This window comes from Phasianus colchicus, chromosome 6 (assembly GCF_987193195.1).
Source record: "Phasianus colchicus chromosome 6, bPhaCol1.hap1.1, whole genome shotgun sequence".
NCBI lineage: Eukaryota > Metazoa > Chordata > Aves > Galliformes > Phasianidae > Phasianus > Phasianus colchicus.
Window position 1 is genome coordinate 3306252 of NC_143441.1, and position 20158 is coordinate 3326409.

Sequence of the window (20158 nt, forward strand, 5' to 3'; positions counted from 1 at the left end):
AGTGGGAACTTTAATGCACTATCCATGCATAAATAACCTTTTGCCAGTACCAGAGAGATCAGACACACAGAAAAATAGGTTGAATCATCCAGACAGTAATTCAAAGCAGCAAATATATCCAGTCCTTCCCAAAACCCCATTGTGCATTTTCCACGTGGAAAGTAGATGGCTCCCACAGGGAACATCTTCTTGTCCCCTGAACTTTCTGAAGTTTCAGTAGAAAACCTCTCCCCCACCAAGTCACACAATATTAATGGACAAATGGCTACTTATAACACACACATACATCTTGTCCGTATACAGCTTTCTTCATCTACGTAGTTGCTAGTGATACAGTTTAATGGGGTCTTGACCTGAGGAGTGATTGAGCTATCTCTGTGCACTGATCCCAGCAGTGGGCGCAGGGAGCCCATTACCTCTCACAAACAAGCCCGTGCTTGGGACAGTAGTCATACACCCTGCAAAGCATGCGGCTGATTTATACCCATGGCTTGAACACAAACTGCTTTAGGTAAGATTCCCACAGTGCAGTCCCAGTAGTATCTGTTTCAGGCTTCACTGAAGACTTAATCCAGTTCCAGTATCCTTCCCAAAGAAGCTGTGGATGCCCCAACTCATGGAGATGTGTTAGGCTGGATGGGGCCCTGAGCAATCTGGTTTAGTAGCAAGTGTCCCTGCCTATGGCAGGGGGGGGTTGAAAACTGGTGATCTTTGAAGTTCCTTCCATCTTCAAACATTCTGTGATTCTGTGATCTTCGGTCTTGTTTTATGACGGTGGGTGAAGTACCAGGCTGATTCTCAGTGTGTATAATCTGACTGCCATCATCCAGAATTGACAAGAACTCACACGCTCTTCATTGACCCAATGCTTCTAGAGGTCAGCAGACTCTCTTTTAACAGGAAAGGAAGAACTGTGCATTTCTGCAGCAAGAGGATCTCTCACATCATAAACACAATGTTGTGAATGTAATTTTACCAGAGGATACAGTTTCCTTTCCATTTAAATTAGAGAGGGGTAAAATAGGTTGGACAAAATAAAACCTGATCCAGGTTGGACAAAATAAAACCTGATCCAGATTTCCTCTGAAGCTGTGAGATGGACTTAGCAGAGAATTAGATACAATGGCCATGTTAAATAACTAGATCTCATTTGAAAACATCAAAGAAACAGAAACACCACAGGCCACATTTAATAACTGGCTGTCTGAACAGTGAAAGGAAAACTGTGTAAGCACCACCTCATATACCAAATATGCACTGATGTGTGTGAAAAATGATACTCATGTACTCCACCACCATTTCTCCTCAGGCAATTGTCCATTCCTTTACAAAAACCTGGTCTTGTACAGATGGAAAGTAATGAAATCCACATATAAGGACATTCTGGATACCTACTTTTGAAAACGTATCTTCAGATGATGCACTATGCCCAACGAGGACTGCTTTACTCCACCAACATGCAGAGCTGTTGCCAATACCAGCACTCAAGAGGGTTTAGATTTCCATACAAAACCAGATTTTAAGTATGCTTGTTTCTGAGTGTCCCAAAAGAAATGTTGACTTGTGTAGAGCAGGTTTTCAGTGCTCTCTTTTTCCAATGAGCCCTGCAAGTTGTGTCTTGCTAGATCTCTCCCAGCATCTCTGTTGGCCATTTTGGAAAGGTAAAGCATGCTTCTCAACCAAGAATTTTCTCTCTGGCTCTGGTGAAGGGGCCCATGGTCCTCCTCAGAATGCTTCCTGTCAGAAGGAGCATTGTCGTGACGTTTCCAGGTACTGCATGGTGTCCAAAAACCCCTGAGAAAAAGTTCAGCTTGGTGGCTTTGCGTTACGGTCCTGTTCACTGCCAGACCAGAGGAGAGAAGCAAAGCCAATCTAACTGCATCCTCCAACTCTGCTATCTGCCTGCTGTCCTCAGCTAGCTCAGTACAGAAAAGAAATGCATCCTGGAGGGCTTGAGGTGGGCTGGATGCTGCCCATTGGCCCAGCCACCCTGCCTGCAGCCCTGCTGGGCCCCCAGAGGCCTAGGCATGAAGTGAAGGAAAATGGCTCAGAAAGATGGGTGTGAAACTGGCTGAGCAGCCCAGAGGCTCCAGCCCAAGATTTGCAAGTCAGCTTTATTACAAACATTTGTGGCGTCCCAATGAGAGCACTTCAAAACACTGGCCTCGCACCGCAGGCAATGACTGTTGGGCTCGGCACTTATTTATTTATTTGTTTGTTGCTATTTATTAACTGAAAATGAATCTGTTTCTACACTTTTAAAATTCTTTCGGTTGGTGGGGAGGCGTTGCTCAGCTCTGCTCCCTTCCCCGTGTGGCAGAATAAGCATTTTTCCAGAGCCTGCTGAACAGGCCAGTGCTCAGCTATGGCTACAGCCCCATCAGGCTGTGCCATCTCAGCCTTTCTGTAACACTGGAGTCAGATTTAGGGCTGAGAGTGAGATACAAGTGGCACAGATGGGCTGCCTGCAGCACCCTGTAAAGTGCTGGGTCACTTTAGCCATGTTCTGCAAGAGACTTTGGCATCCCAGTCCCTAGGAAGTGACCCCTGATTTGATTGCTGATACAGATTTTTCTACAGCCTCTCTCATCAGAATGCTGACAGGATCTCTGATTACAGGGCAGTGTCTTCTTTACATGCTGTCAGGCTGAACAGGCACATTATTCCCATTTTACAGATGCAGCATGAGTTCCAGACTCAGTGTTTAAAGTAGGCGCAAGCAGAGCTTGGCTGCAGGACAGGGCCCAGCATGATGTGTGGCAACTGAAGGGCAACCTAGAGCTGCTAGCGCCAGGGCTTCACAAAAGGCATGGAAGTGAAAGCTAGCACATCCCAAGCCCTGAAAACAGGAGGAGAGGCAGCTTCCCTGCTCAGTCCATTTTCACATCCTTCGGGCTGGAAAGGTCTGACAGTCTGGTGCTCTGCAGAGAACATCACTTTTTAGCATCAGTGACACCTGACTGAACAGCAGTGCTCAGAGAGCAGCAAGCATCTGCAAAGCTTTCAGGTTCTGCTTTTGTGTTTGCTGGGCAGAGGAAAAATATTCCATATTCCTCAAATTTCTGGTCTCTTTGAATTATTGCAGTTTTGAAATTCAGCAGTACCATCCATGAGCTTTCAGAAGGAAAGTTAAAAATAAATTTGAGAAAATAACCAAAGTATTGGGGTGTGTGTGTCTGTGTGTGAGTCTCTGAAAAACCAAGACTCCAACCCTGATCTAAACCAGACTGTTTCTTTTCTCCCCCTGTCTTACTCTCTTATTTAAAAAGAACTGGAAGGGAAAAGATGCCATCAGTCTCTGAGTCTGTAAACCTTTCCCCTCCCTAATGTCCAAGACAAGACTTAAAGAAGAATCAGTCTGGAATAGAACATGAAAAACCTTCTGAAAAATGACTAGAGGCCTAATGCTGTCACTGTCCCGTGTTTATTTTTCTTTCTTTGATGTCTGATGTCAAAGAGAAAATAATGTCATCTGCTGGAAACTCAAACATGTTTGCATTTTGAGGTAATTAGAATTAATGTTGGAGGGTAAAACTAACACCATGCCACTCCAGTCTTTCCCATGTGAGGAAAACATTCCATAATGACTTATATTTAATCTGGGAGCTGGCAGTCAGTCAGCAGTGGTCCAGATTCAGGCAAGAGGGATATGTTTCAAAAACGTTTTCTGAAATAAAATAAAATAAAATAAAATAAAATAAAATAAAATAAAATAAAATAAAATAAAATAAAATAAAATAAAATATACAAGCCATCTATATGTGCTCTGACTTGTAAATGCCAGCAGGAGCCCACAGCCTGAGTGCCAGAAGGGTGCAACTCTGCTGAAAACCAACGGCTGACAGGGGTGTAAATCAGGGAATAATGGCAGCAATACTTCAAGACCACCACCGCTTCCTAAGTACTCAGCACCCACAATTGCCACCAGATTTTTTGAAGAGCTCGATCCCCCATTCGCATCTAAACAGGGGCCAAATTCTTGTGAAGTGCTTAGCACGCAGCCTCTCCCCATTGTGACATTAATGGTAACACGCTGAGCCCTTTCAGAAAATTGGTCATACGTGTTTGTTTTGAAGCAGATCTCATCACCCTCGTACATGTTGAGCAGCACTGTATCCAGAAAAGAATCCAATCTCACCGTGCTTTGATTTGTGAGTGATAACTGCAGGATTCCCTCCTAAAAGACAGCTGCAACTGCTCACTGCCCCACTGGTCGGGGCTGAAATGTTAAGTTCTTACTAATCTACGTAAAACTGTCTGAATATAATCAAGCTGAACTGAGTAGGTATGGGTTAATGCTTAGCTCCCAAGAAACTAGGTTTGGTGCTCATAGAACAGAAATAAATTAAGAAAAAGCTATTTCTGGACCAAGGAGTTTCATTTGAAATTGTCAGCTGTCTTCAGGGGTTAAAAATAGAAAATAAACCTTTTCTAGTTCAAAGAAAATAAATGTCTACACTTATCTATGTGGATAATTAAAAACAGCTAAACTCAAAGAGCTGAAACCTTCAACCCAGTTAGATCCCACTGAAGACCAGCTTCCTAGCAGCATTTGACATATTAGAGAATAATGTAATGATTAAGGATCACTCTGGGGTAAGTGCAGTGCTGCGTGCTGCTACATACAAAGGCAAGTTACTGGTGATAGCACTACAGAACAGACTAAAACATCTGAAAAAAAACCAAAAAATCTTTTCAGGCAGGCCCACACCACCTCTGCTGACCCCATCTGTAGCTCAAAGCAGAACAAATGCTTCATTTTCCCTTTTGCAGCTGCACAGAGATGTGTGCCCTGGCCCTTGCTGTTGCATGGATGCTGTGTCTATCCAGGTGACTGCAGCAATGATTCCCATGATGCTGTCCTACGTCAGGGGTTCTCCAAGACTCACAAGGGCATCACTAGTGCAATGACCATCTTCCCTTTTTCATGTACTGTCATCAAGCTTCCCATTTTCTGCCTTTGTTCACCAAATCAAGTGATCTGACAGATCATGTGGTCTGGCAAAAACACACGAAAGCAAAATGATGATGCAGAATCAGTGAGCTCCAGAGGAAGAACAACGTGGCAAAGAGGAAGAACCAGAGCAGACGTTCTCACAGTGAAACTGCTCTGCTTCCTGTGAGCACATCACATCTCCTTACCCCCTCAGACTCCACTTGACTTCAAACTGACAGCCAGCTATCAGCTGCAAAGGCAGCTGGAGGAGTCAGCACAAAGGACTTTTTAAAGGCAACTCTTTGTCATGTTTCATCCAAGGGCCTATAGGAATATGAAATCCCAAACTTTGATTTTTATCCAGATGATCAGTCTTTGTAAGCCTGCAAAGCTGAAAGTAGATACCTCCTATATTTGCAGTGTATTTTCTTTGTTTAGTCATGGCCAAAAAAAAGTAAAGGAATAGCATACTGTCCTCTTTAAAGTTATATTGGACCATACAGTCAACTCCAAAGACAATTTCCCAAATATATGACTGCTTTCCAGGCCTGAACTTTTTCAGCCTGTTTCTCATACTGGCGAGACAAAAGCATCCCTACTAACTTGCAAATATCGAGGCCATACAAATTCCTGGGCCCTGAGTGCTGCCTACACATCAGATGTGGTCCAGCCACAGCCAGGCAGGAGGCAAAAGAAGGAGGAGGACCATGGAATGACTTCTTGCTGCTTTCTTCAGCCCTTGCCTTCTCTGTTGCTTTCTCATCTTCCCTACTCACCTTGCTCCATTTCACTCCCTGTCTTTCTGATCAATCCCATTCTCCTCTTTGTCTTTCAGGCAAGGGATTGGCTCAGTACACAGCTATGGGAAGAACATGTTCTCATGCAGAGGAAAATCAGCACAGCTCCACATCCTGGGGTCTTTTTTATCTGCAAAAGAATATTTCCCTCAGCTTTCTTCCTTCCTAAGAGCACTGCTGCTACCACAGCCTGCCTACTGGTCACTGCTCCCCTCTCCCTAGCTTGTTGCCTACTCATTTCCTCCACTGATTCCCAGCTTGGTTTCCTCCCTTCTCCTCGTGTTGCTTCTTTCCCCAGCTCCACTCCATTTGCAGGAGCTGGGGTCTGCACAGTGAGGGTAATGTGAGATTAATCAAGTTTGGAAAAATTGTCTTTCCTATGCACACATGATGTTTGTTGTTGTTGTTGTCGTTGTTTTTTCCTTCAACTCTCAGTGAAGATAAATGTGTCCAAAACTGCTGTGAAATTCCTCAGAAAAGAGCTGACAGAGCTCCCAGTCAGAGCTGTGCCATGCCTGTTTCTGGCATAGGAACCCACATGCATCCCACAGCAAATAGAACAGCAACGGCTGATAGGAATAAAACAAGTCTCAGCACAGAACATGCTAGTATTTTAATGGAAAGAAGAAAAGAGCGAAATGAAAAAAAAAAAAAAAAGTATCACATAAATTCAAGTCTTTCATTGCTTAATACAGATATATTGTATCACTACATCATTTCAGTTCATTTGGTGTGAAACTGCGGCAAGCCCATTTAAGCTGAAGGAGCTGCATCTGCTGATCACAACATGATCATTACATCTCTCACTGTAATATCATCGCCTCCATATGGTGCCGTAACCACTCCGTATGCTGAACTGGGCACTGCCTAATATCTGTGTCCCAAAGGCTGCATTGATCTGACCCTTACGAAGAGAAGATCCTATCCTTTTCCCAGGCTGCTTAGAAGTTTGAGTGTGTTATAGAGGATCTGCCACTCCTCCTCTTGCACTGCTGAACACACGTACTTGGCTCAGGATCTTTAAGCACAGAGCAGAGCTGAACCTCCTGAGCAGAGTCTATATGAGCAGAGTCCATCACTGCTAATGCCCTCCTCCTTCCCCAAGGCTTACTGTGAAGTCTATTCCTGTGAAGGGAAAGATTTCTTCCTAGGATCCACTCTTACAAATAGCCACTGTGTGGGTTTTCCAGTGCTGGTTAATAACAGCTATATTTTATTACTTTGAAAATATCTCTGCGCCAGCATCCCACATATTTCACACTTCACTTCCTTCGCATGAGCACTCTGGGGTCCCACTGCTTTACTGAAGTGTCGTTCCAACTTCCTCCAGCCGTTGTCTTCAACCCTGCAATGGGAGCTCTGGAACCAGGACCACCAGATGTATTTATCTGCTCCCAAATTCTTCTTCATGGGCACTCAGCTGACATACATGGCATTCAACAAGCAGCGTTTATCACTGTGGACTGATCCTCGTGTCCCCTCATATTTTTACCTGCTGTCACAGCCCCCTTCATTTCCAAACTAAACCTCACTTTGTAATCACTGTATGCAAATTTATTTGGGCAAGACATTTTGTTTGTTTGTTAGCCTTTCAGAGTGAGCTGCAGCAGATTCACACTCTTTTCCTTAGCTGCACGGTGTAACTCGTCTTTTATTTCTCCTTGAATTTGCTTTCCAAGTGACACTTCCACACCAGACCTTCAGGTTAAATCTCTTATCTGAGAGGAGAAGGATTTGCTGCTGTTCTCCTGCACTTTTTGCCCTGCTGGAACTTCTTCCTATTTATTCTAACCAAGTTCCCTACTTTTAAAATATCCAATCTAAACGGGCAGTGATCAGCACTGCCCAGGGGATCGTGTACACTCACTGTCTGTATTAACTCCTGCTTTTTTCTTAGGGGTAAACTGAACCTCCCTCAAATACGCATCAAAACGGCTTTAAATAGCAGTCATCTGTGGTATTAATCAAGTTTCTTCTTAAAACCATCCCAGATGTGCCATTCAACCAGCTTATACTGGTTTCTGTAAGAACACCCACTGTTATTATTGTACCAACAGATTTTGCAACTTCCTTAATTTCGTTTAACACATGAAGGTCTTAAGTCAAGATCTTTTTGCAGCAATGAGGGTGTGCTAACAGCAGAGGGTTGCAGAAATCTGTGCAGCAGGACAGCTGACAGCGAGGGCTGTAGGAACCATGTGGACAAGGGCAGAATTACTTGAAATACTCAATCTGGAAGCCAGACAGAGGAGAAGCTAGATGCGAACTCAGCCTGACACAGCTAAGGTATACACATGAGCTGGACCATGTTCACCCAGAGCACTTGCCTGATTTCTTTTTTTTCATCGACTGAAAGATGGAGAGTATGTCAGGAAAAGAGTCAAAATAGGCCAGTGGATGAGCAGGGACCCACAGCCACCCCATACCAAAGCTGTGTGGAAAAATGGTGCTTGGTAGAGGACAAGGATCCTATAAAAAAGCTCTCCGTCTGGGCCTGGGACATTCTAAGCATTCTTCTGTCCTCCACCCTCAGGCAGTAAGAAATTACTGCCTCTTGTGCGAGTAGGGAGAAAACAACAAGACAGACTGCTTTTAGCATGCAGGAGGTAGCTGAGTCACCTGCTTGAAGGGCTGGCTGCCTATAGTTGACCTCAACTGGCAGGTATTTCCTCTCTGGCCATGCTTTGGGGGTGCACTGCCTGCACGGTTTCTACCCTGGTTGACCCAGGGAGAACTGGGATAGTGGTTCTCTCCATTACAGATCCCAAATGAACCCTCTGGGTACCTGAAAGAAAGCAGAACCCAGAGTGCTCTTTGCAGGAAGACCCAGTTCTCCCTAGATATGAAAGTCCAGCTATGTATTATCCTGTATCCTTAGTCTGGTTTATACCGGGTTTCCCACCCTGAAAATTAGAGATTAACTCACTAAAATCAAAATGATGAAAACAAAGCCTGAAGAAGGCCCAGTGAAATGACAGCCCACATGACTGGAAAACACTTTTGCCTCAGGCCTTATTCAGTTGTACCCCTTAATACAAATAACCAAGCTCAGCATTGTAACTCCAGGAAAATCCAATAACATTTTCTCGTGCAATGGAAACATTTTTGTAGGGTCTTACATTTTATTTGCAAACTGGCTATCTGTTACAACCAGCAATTCAAATCTAAGCAATGGAGTAATATTTCAAAAATGATTAGAGCAAAACAAATAATCACATGAATGGTATTATTTTGCAAAACACGCGGGCCTCGGTAATTTGTGGGCTTTGGGCCCTGGTGCTAAAATTGTGCCGTGCCTTTAATCAAGATAATTATGCAAACCTCTCTGAAGGTCACAAAGGGTTCAGGAAGAGGCCTTTTGATGCAGACCCAACACCCATATTACATTGTTCTGATTAGAAATGGAGCACCGTTTTCTTCAGATTCATACTGTTCTTGAATGCGCAGTGGGAAACACCAGCATTTCTAACTTGCATACCCTGAGGTTGCTTGGCACACTGCTGCAAAAATCAGCTTTCTTCCTCCCGCTCTCTAACACGGACATGGAAAAGAGCCTTCTCTTTCCATCGCCATGCCTTCGAAAAACATTACATGAGAGTTACAGCATTTATTTATTTTCTGGCAGGCAGCCAGAAAAAAAAAAAAAAAAAAAAGAACCAAAAAAAAAAAAAAAACCCCCACACATAATCCTCTTTCAAAAATACCCCTCCCTGTGAATTGGATTATGTTGTAATCCGTTCTGGATCTATCCCAGGCCTGCTTGCCTTCTGGGGTGCAATGACAATGTTTTGGACGGTCTGCAGGGCTGGGTGGAGGGGGCGGACCACCGGCAGTCTATGATACAGCCCAGGTTTCTCTCCCACCTCTGAATTTTACAGCCACAAGGAAAAAACCTGTACACAGACTGGGCTTTGTCCATCTGCTGAGCACACGCTTAAGCTGAGCCGCTGCTGCTCATGAGGTCACAGACATCGGCGTGTGACGATTTGGGCGCACTTCTGTAGTGGGGCTTTTCCCCACTGATGCTGCTCTGCTGATATTTCACATGACTGTTTCCCTGCAAACTGTCGCTCTTCTTTATTTCCTTTTTCTTCCTGCGTGGTCTCCGTGGCCACTCGTCTCCATCTGACTTTGCGGCAAGCTGGGGATTGCTAGCGTTCTGGAAACCCGATCTCTGTGTCTCCGCTGCAGTATAGGGACCAGACCTCTCTTCAGCTCAAATTGAGGGCAACTCGATGACAATCTGAAGGGACTTCAGAGAGGGGAAAAAATGATCCAAGGCTTAGATGTGGGCTGAAGGAAAATGAAGGGAATGGGCTTTGCAGTATCTTGGCTGGATGATATCTAAGTGGGATATGATAATTCCTCGTAAGTCTTCAGAGGATATAAACACTTAAAGGCAAAGGAATTGATTAGGGCTGGAGAAGGAGGTGTAAGTGGGATTAATGAGATGATACTGAGAGCAGGAAAATTTATGCTTTACAGCAACATTTCCTATTAGTGAGATCTACTACAGCGTCGGGTAGGATTCCAAGGAAAAGCAATGGAAACACTGTTGCTTAAGATACTTCAGAGAAGACTGGACAAAACACTCAGGAACACGCTGTAGGGAACAATTCCACAGTGTTGGGGAGATGGAAAAGATGATCTAATATTAGTTGTTTTCATTTCTAATTTACGTGGTGACTTTATATGAAAGGTGGTTTTTATTATTATTGTTTTATTATTATTATTATTATTTTATTTCTTGAGATGCTAGCCAGTTATCAGTAGAAAAGACATTTTTCTAAAAAGTTCTTCTGGTATTCTGTAATAGTTCTATATTTTCCTGCGTTGCAAGTCTTGTCTATTACACATAAACACATATAGGGCTGATGATTTATAGCAGGAACGTCATCCTCCATTCATCACATTTTGCTGAGTTACTGTAAGATCTCTGACCAGTGGTTATCTTGTGTGTTTTATGAGCTACAACACTGAAGCACAGCACAGCAAATTGAGTCAGATGATTCAGTACGAATTTCCTGCCTTTGGAAAATTGAAAAGCCAGATCTTCAGTCTCATTTGATAACTGTTTCTTTTTCCTATTACTTTTGCTTTACATATGCAGGCAGTTTCATAGAATAACACTTAGAAAATCTTTGAAAATAGGACCTTAATAGGTGAAAGGCAGAAACGGGCATTATTAAGCACAAAGAGAAGAAGCACAACAAGAGCAAGGAAATTCTTGCTGAAGACACATTTACTCCTGTAAGTAACTTTCACTGACTCTGTAATGCCATTCCAAATGGCCTGGGCTCTATTTTTTGGTTGATTTACGTTGTGTACGTGAAAGTGTCACACTCTCATTTCAAAAAAGGAGAGCAATAAAGCAATAAGGGTTTCCTTAATGTCTAGCCTAACAATGTGAGTGATATCACAGGTAGCTCTGGGAGGTCACTGCAGCTGAATGACCTGCTAGGAAAGATGTAGATAAAGCCTACCCTGGTGTAGGTGAGGATAAAATAAATGCTTGCTCAAGCTCCTTTCCAGCCATAATTTCTGGTTATTTTTCTTGGAAATTTTCTAGACAACCAACATTTGTGCAGATGCATATTAGGTCAGCTAAATCCAAACATTGGTAGAGTATAAGGTCAAAACAGAATATTCAGCTTATCTTGTCCAGCATTTCTGAACAGTTTCCCAAATGTGATCTCATAACAAAAAAGAATAATAGGCCTTTTCCCTTCTTCTCAGCTGGAAAGGAGGGGCAGTTCAGCTCTCACTGAAGATCCCAAAACCAGAAGATTGAGAATAAAGGCTGTAGTTCAGCCCCCAAATGGAGCTGTGTACAACAGCTCCTGATACAGATGGGTGCACAGCTGCATGACGTAAGTGTGCAAATGGCCATATGCACAGACAGGACACAAGGCATGTTGAGAAAGGGACAGAAGGTTTGCTCTCTGTCACATACCAAATTGATTGCCAATGGAAGGTGACTGATTTTCAGGGACTCCTCCTAACACTAACACTGTTCAGAGACTAATGCTGACTTCATTAGAGCTCTCTGGTCAATGAAAGCAATTGTGTGTTGTCTAGTGGCTGGACTGGAAGACAGGAAAGGATTTGATTCAATGCTAGCTGTGCTCCTGACTCATAGCTTACCCTCCAAGCAAGTCATTTGACCTTTCTGCAGTTCAGTCAATCTGGCTGGAAAGTTGTGCGGGAAGAAGGGAAAAGCAGTATTCTTGCTGAAAACCACAGACGGAATCTGAGCTGAGTTTTCCTAGGTTAAAAAATAAAGAGACAATATCAGAACGTGAGTCAGAATCGGAACCTCCCTGGCCTTTTCCACTCAGGACGTCTGGTAGTATCATCATTATCATAGCAGAAAATCATTTACCTCAAGTCTTGCTTCTAGCTCAGAAACCAAAAGGAAATACTCGGTGCTTGTGCCAGGTACACTCAGCTCCTGAATAGATTGAAGGACTATCTGAACAAATTTAATAACTTTGGACTTCTCTACATGGATCATATTTAAAGGGTATAAATAACTACAGCAAAAACTGGAACAGAGACGGATTTATATTACTAATATATTTAAAAAAAAAAATTTCTGATGGGAAAATGGAAAAAAGTAGGGACTTAAAAATACCTTTTTTTTTCCTTGTGTTATGCTTTCTGTCAGATTTTGTACTATAGAGACCTAAAGAACATTTTCTGGCAAAATACCAAGTCAAATACAACATGGTGTAAGTTCCTAATAATGGAAAGAAAGTTGCGGTGGGAAAGTGTCCAGAGCAGATTTTGTAGACAGAAGGTCCCTGAATTGGCTGCAAAAACAATTTCTTTTTCAGAATGTCTTCCTCATTTTGAAAATATAAATAGCTCTAATTAAGTGCCCCAACCTTTTTCTTTTAGTATAAGTAGGAAGTGAAGTTGTAAAAGATTGATTTTGGCCAGCACTGCCATAAAGTGTTGAAAACAATAACGACCTGTAAGGGAAACCAAAATTCAATGGGGGCTGGATTTGTGGTTCTGAATATCTTGAAAATGCTTCTATTTTTTTTGTGAGAAACCTCTGTTGGACCCATGAAATCAGACCCCCCCCCCTGGATTTCAAGAACATATGAACTAGAGCAAAGGACCCTCACTCTGTCAGATTGCTCATGTGGAGGAGAATTATTGTATGAAAAGTAGTATTGAAGACACGTCCATGAGTGTCTGTGACTATCAAGATGATAATAAGAACCCAGTAGCACTCTGTAGTGAAGGAACCACGCAAATTGCAAAAGCTGAGTGGGACTGCTAGGTTTAGGCTCTATGTATTTTTAGTTCTCAGCCCCTAATGGAAACAGAATCTCCTTCCAATTTGATACCAGGAGAAATATTGCAATGCTTTGATCTGATGGTAGAAAAATCAATAGAAACGAAGTTTTTATATTGTTACCATCACACTGCTCATCATTTTTTAGTGAACTACAAAAGACCTGCCATGAAGAATGGTTAGATATTTTCACAGTTCTACTTAAGTCATCTAAATTTATCTTTGGAAGTACTGAGAAGTAGTTAGGTCTTTCTTGTACTAGACAGAAGGATTATCAGAGCTTTCACATTAACATGACCCAGTAAGTCTAATGACAGCATCACCTAATGGGAGTCATTAGCAGGGAGGGGCTGGAACATGGAGATGGGTTTTCTCCATCAGAATTTTTATTGTTACAAGACGTGATACAGATAGAACATTTTTATGAGTCTCAGGGATACCACTTCTCCATCAGCATCACGAAAATACAAGAAACCTCTCAACTTTATTTTCAATTAGGTGGTGAAAAATTAGCAAGAAGCTCCTTGTGGTCTCCTGTGAATCTCTTACAGTCACTAAGCTCTTGCATTAAAAGGCATAGAGAATATAACAAACAATAGAGATCCGGCAAGATTTCAAAGTAAACAAATCTGGACTGAAATTTTAGTCTCTGAACTCAGACAGGATCTTGACCTAAGCAGGATTTACATCCAAAAATTGCTCTCTTGGCTTACACACACAGCATCACAACTGCACTAGTAGATGTGAAGCGCTGTGAGCTCTGATGCTCTGGAACTTGGCCAGGCAATCTGTATCACCTGGGAAGTTAAAAATATTTGGATGTAGAGTTTGATAGGAATGATCAACGCTGTGGGCACGTCTCATCTATTAGTGTTCAGAATAGTTTCAAAAGTATATTAAACTGTGTAGACTTTTAGTTTCTAACATTGCCTTGTTACTCCTTCTGTGTAGGAAAAAACTTATTTCTCAAATGGCTACTTTTATCTCATGTGATGCAATCTGGAGGTGAATACCGCCTCTCATGTGCTTCTACCTTTTTAATGCACTACCTTTGCACAATTAGATCACAGTGAAATGGCTAACTTCAAGGAATTAATCATTTAGTCATGAAGTACAAGCTATACTACAGGAACAACATTCATGATACAACACTCCCTGCCTCCCTAAGTTTTCTCATTTCTTGTACCCTGATTTTTACAGTAATACTGCAAAACTTACCTTAAGTTACCTTAAGTAAAAGCAGCTAAACCAAATCCAGAGGGACAGATGCAACAAAATATTTCTTTTTCCCATGTGTTGAGCTGTGCTCTAAAAACAATGTATGCATGGCAATTACACACGAGCTAAACGTGCCCTGATTTCTCCAAGAGCATGCAGCAGAATAAATAAATCTACCTGCACATATGGAGATATTGCCTTACTCTCATCTGGAAGGCCAAATCTTTAAATGGAGAATTGTCTTTGGAAGATGAAGCTGCTAGATTAACTTTTAATTTAGCATCATAATAGTACTGGCTTAAGCACAGAGCAGTCAGAAGGCCCTAAGATATCTTGTGGGATGCAGAATCTGGTATCAGCTGTGCTCTGCCATCATGACTCAACCTGCCTTGTACCATTACTACAGTGGCTGTTATTCTGTTCACCTACAGAAATCTGGAAGACTTGAGACTGTTGCTGGTTTTTGTACTTCCCCTCTTTCCTGTTCTCTATGTGGAAGCTTTCCTACCTCTCACTCAGGCAAGATCAGGGAAATAATTCTGAGAAAATTTCTTCCCTAGTTCTCCTTTATCCTGGAGTTCATCAAGATGATCTACAGACAGAAGTTTTCTCCTGTTTTTTCCTTTTTTCTTTTTTGAATTAGTTGGTCAAACAGTCAGATAATTCTTCTAACCCATCTTTCCATGAGGTCTACTGAAATCATGGCCCATGAAATCACAGGGCCCAATATTGTATGCTAATTTAATTATATAGATGATATAACAGAAAGCATTTATTTAAGCATCCTGCTCTTATGCTGAGCAAAAAAATGAACAAGAATAAGAAAGAAACATGAGAAAACACGGCAGGTAAAGCATGTGGAAGTGAATTTATATGAAATCCTGTTCTGAATACAGATGCAACTTGCAGTAGTTTATGAGATGTAGCTCCTTCTATTTAAAATTGTTCATGTAAATATCTTGGTATACCTAGAAAACTGATTATTCTTGGCAAACTTAGAGAGTGAAGTTTGACATATATAATGAATGAATTCTTTTAAATCAGAAGGCCAGTTAGCTCAAGTGATGTGTCAAAACAGCACTGGAATGGTAACAGTCTGGCATCTTCCAGTGTGTCAGGATTAGAGCACAAAGATGCTTCCAATTGGAAACCATGGTGGGGAAAGTTCCGAGTTTCTCTTTCGTATAAAGCACCAATTTCTTTCTAGGTAATGGATCTCCTTCCTTCCTTCCTTCCTTCCTTCCTTCCTTCCTTCCTTCCTTCCTTCCTTCCTTCCTTCCTTCCTTCCTTCCTCCCTTCCTCCCTTCCTCCCTTCCTCCCTTCCTCCCTTCCTCCCTTCCTCCCTCCCTCCCTCCCTCCCTCCCTCCCTCATTCTTCCCTTCTTCCCTCCTTCGTCCCTCTCTTCCTCCCTTCCTTCTCTCTTTCTCTCATTTTCTCTTTCTTTCTCTATATTTCTCCTTTTCTCTTTCTTTCTAACTCGCTCTCTCACTCTCTTCTTTTTTCTTAAATGGCACATATCTGGACTACAAGTTGTAACCCCAAAATCTGTATAGTCTGTGATGGACATTTTGTCATATCAACTGTCAGTTTCCAGAAGGTTCACTAAAAAATGCTTGTAGAATTATATCTTATGTTCCTGAAACTAAAGCCATTTTCTGTCATCTTGATGTTATTGTTTCCACAAATCAGTGAAATGCTCCCCGGAAATTCTGTCTGGAAGAAAAAAAAAAAAGAGCAATCAGATTAAATGCTGATATCAGAAGGAAGTAATTTTCTACATGGCCTTGAGGACTGTTTGTTGGCAGAATAGAAAGGGGAGATTCCTGATTTTCTACAGAAACCTGTTACTATGCTTGGAAGGTCCCAAGAAATCAGACTGGAAATTTGTGTTGCTTCTAGTCACATCACTGCACAGGTATTTTTAGTGACTTTTTTAATTCTTCAAAATCCCCCTGAAGCATAAACATTCTACTGAAGATTTACAGGTAAACATAGAGGAGAGGATTTCCATTTTCAGAAAATGTGTTTGAAACAGCTGTCCAGGAGAAACATCAAAATTCCCACTGGAATTTATGAATAATCTCAAACCCGTGTCAATAAAAGATTTATATGCAATGCTACGTCATCTTTATTTGCCTGAGTGTCCCCCTTCCCTCTTACCAAAAGAAGTGAAATCAAGATTAATCTGTAAATGACTTTGACCTCAACAGAGTTTCTCATTAATTCATGGTTTCTCATTTCCCACATCCCCATCACTGCTTAAAACTTCCCTTTTCACAGACAGTTCACTGTTTACATGATAAACATACTCCCCACATTACCCTTTGGACTTGTATTGCTCAAGTGTGAGAGCTTCAGTGCATCCCACTTCCTTACCAGCCTTTTGAAACCTCTTTGATGACAGTGCTTGGTGACCACAGCAGGCAGTGAGTACTAATATTGCAGTACAGCGAATTTCCCCAATCAATGAAGCATAACATTCAGTTTCTCCAGCTGTTCCCATTCCTGGAAACCTGCTGGAAAAAGCCACCATGGAGGTAAAATAGGCAGCCTGGGAGCAGAAGGCTCACTCACATCTTGAAAGCAGTGATGGAATAGGATGGGGCTCTTGCCCTGAGACTGGGCTGTGGCAACTCCTTTTGTTGTGCTGCCTGGATAAAAAACCAACCAACCAACCAACCAACACTTCAAAGTGTGTGCAGTATCTGGAAACTCACCAAAGGGGAGGCAATTCCTCTGGAGGGTTAGCTGGGACAATTGACTCCCTGCAAGTGGCTGGCACGGAGGGTGTGTCTGCAAGGAAAGTCTTCCTAGCCAAAGTTTCCCCTTGCTCCAGTCACTTCACAAAATGCTGTCTCACATCCGGCAATCAAAGCCCTTCCCCAAGCTGCAGCCTGCACCTCCAGCACAGCAATGAACCCAGATGACCCGCTGCTCCCACTGTTGCAGAGAAGTCCATCACCATGGGGCTGTGTGGGCATTCCTGTCTTTTTTCCTTTCTGTCTTAACTGTGCACAGCAGTTCAGGGAGCAGCCTCAGAAATTGGACCTTTAGCCTCACTGACACAAGATAGAACACTTTAATGACTGCTATGGAAAAATATACTTCACCAAGCCAGTTCTACTCAGAGGAGCAGCTAGAGCTGAACCTTACTGAGATACTTAGTAGTGCCAGTAACATCACCATCCCATCAGTTTTGCCTAACTAACAAAACTCACCACTTTTGTTATAGATCTTTTAGCAGTGTCCTTTCAGAATTACTTCTGCAAAGCAATTGGCAAGGGCCAGGAGAAAAACTCTAACATTTAATATTAACTTACATTATACTCATCATTCTACATCAGTATCAGATTTAAGCTATCTACAAAACCAGAGGCTTTTATACCGTATTCAAAATTTACCAAGTTAATTTGTATGTGCCTCACAATTAATTAACTAAACAATTAGAGCCAGGATCCAATCTCAGATCCAGGGATACCATCTGTCACAACCTGGCTCAGTCCCATCGTGTAAGGTCACCAGTCTGCTGTGAGTGGGCTCCATCCATGGCATCCCACTTACTTCCAACCCCGACATTCAAGTCAAATAGTCTCTCTTTGTGCTTCTCATGACCCAGGGCCACCTCTGACCTCTTTCCAGGGTGGTGAACCTCAACAGACATTCATCCCTGCCACGCTGAGTGGGTCTCACGCACAGCCCTGGGGCTTCAGGGGCATTTCCATACCTCCAGTTTAACAACATGATGGAACAAGAAGCAACATTTCAACAGAAGAATGTCTGATCACAAATGTGGATACACTTAAAAGGATTTGAAAAGCACAACCTTTCTGAAACAGGATGGAGTCCTCACTTAGTCACCCCTCGTGTGAACACAAGGGCTGGGGTGAGCAGGTGAGCCTATTCTCTTTTCCACACATTCTCAGGCAGGACTGATGACTGCTCAGCTTCTCCCCTTTGCAGCATCCCAATCAGGACCTCTTGGCTGCTTTCTTTCTGCCTTTCTTAGTAAAAAGCCACATCCCACGAGAAAGGCCAGTAGCTGAAGGATACTAGGTAGCTTCCCGTACTCAGCATATGGAGTCCTCATTTAGCATCATGATGGCTTCTCCTAGCTAGTGCCTGGAAAGGTTGCTGAGCACATTTCTGAGGAAGAGCCAACCCAGCAAGTTGCCTTGATGATGTCTACATATGTGTCCACGAAAAGACAAAATAGGGCCACACTCCCTGCCCCAAATACACACTGAGCACCTAAGGAGAAGGTTCACTGCTGGGGCAGGGCTGTGTGCTGTGATATGACTGAGGAATATCGGTGCAGATAAAGATCCTCCTTCCCCACCACAGTGTTGATTAGAGATTGGTGCTGTGAGGCCCTAACATCACAGAACCCTAAGGAAGATAGGACTGACTTCTCTTTGTCAGAGTTAAGAGTCAGAGGCTGCAAATGACACTGGCTGTGCATGCAGATAAACGTGCATTCTAGATTGCCCCCAGAGCACTTGCACCTTGTAAGAGCAGGACAGGGATGCTCAGGCTGCTTTGACACCACCTGAATTATTGTATTTATTTCTAAAACCTTGCAGTTAACTGCCTGAAAGTGATCTAGACAAACAAACAGAACAAAACAACAAACAAAACAACCAACAACGTAACTATTAAAAGACAAGAAAGAGTGATTTCTGATGAGAAATTTCAGTGCAAGTGGCTCACCCAGTCACAAAAGAATACGTTCTTTAACAGAATATGTTCTCAAACAGCTGTTTGCCTTTTAAGTTGTGTTGCATTTAAACATACCTCTGTAATGCCTATATGATGTTGAAATGTATGTTATCAATATTACATAAGACAACTGTATTTTCAAGTGTATTTTTTTACCATGTCAAGCAAAAAATTCATAGCCCGTAAGTGTAATCATCCATGCCATAATTATGGGTGCATATGGTTGTGTATGGGCACATATATTTCCACTACTAAATATGAAAAATGCAAATAGCAAGAATGAAAAGAAACATTTAGAAGAGATCAAGGAATAGTGAAGGAAATCAAACCCTTCTCAAAGTTAAGAGAAGGAGTATTTATCAATGCATCCTAAATCTGAAGTTAAGAAGATGGAAGATGCAAACTTTCCTAGAGAAGTAATACATTTTGGGGGGGCGTCTCTATCTACAGAGAAGCAAATTGAGATACAAAGTAGATCAAAAACAATTAGGGATCTTAAGGTGCCTCTACTTGGACTGCCAGATTTTATTCACTGTAATAGCACCTCACTTCTGAAGGTGAGTTGCTTAGCCATATAAATCAGCCCTTTTCAGCGCTGAAGTTCAGCACACGGTTGAAGAAACAGATGTGTGAATTATCTAATTTCCATTGATGTAAATGGGAACTAAATGCCTAAAGAAGGAGTGAACTGCCTCTTTGCTACAGCCTCGTGCCTTAATGGATTCTGCAGAGACTCCAAACTTGTGCCAAAGATTTACAGCTAACAGAATTATTCAACCAAAATCTCCGACAACTGATGAATAAATAAAAGCCTCTATTGTCATTCAGGATGGCACTTCCTTTTTTCAGTGGTATAATCCTTTTATGCTTTCCAAAGATAGCTTAAGATATAGGATACTTCTCTTGCCTGCAACCTGGGGCAGAGCTGGAGTGCAGCATCATCTTCTCATTTAGGCAAAGTCTGGGATTTCACTGACAGGCACAGCATGGTGGAAGGAAGGGGCTGAGAAGAAAAAGTCCATGAGGATCCTTGCTTGGTCTAGACAGGATTTGCTTTCAGGGCCAGAATGAAACTCAGATAAAAAATGAGACTATTCTTCATCAGCCCACCATGGATTTGAATATATTTCTACTTGGGATTTTTCCTCTCTCCTGTCAGTCCAGAGGGTCATTTGGACCTCTTTC

General features: G+C 42.3%; 1 protein-coding gene across 7 annotated transcripts in view; it reads right to left on the reverse strand.

Moving 5' to 3' along the window:
• Positions 1–9415: 9415 nt before the first annotated feature.
• LOC149917364 (uncharacterized) overlaps positions 9416–20158 on the reverse strand; it is a 100010-nt gene continuing 89267 nt past the window's right edge. For 2 of the 7 annotated variants that reach the window (XR_016467597.1, XM_090142207.1), the window contains 2 exons: positions 11878–11998; positions 9416–9985 (listed from right to left, as the gene is read on the reverse strand). Coding sequence is in view for 3 of the 7 variants with exons in the window: in XM_090142207.1 (XP_089998333.1) it covers positions 11910–11998 (89 nt within the window). In the remaining 4 variants the exon portion in view is untranslated. Of the gene's footprint in view, positions 10078–11877; positions 11999–12115; positions 12275–15623; positions 15971–16633; positions 16774–20158 lie in introns of those variants that run through there. The other 5 variants (XR_016467598.1, XM_090142208.1, XR_016467594.1 and 2 more) reach the window with 5 other exon arrangements.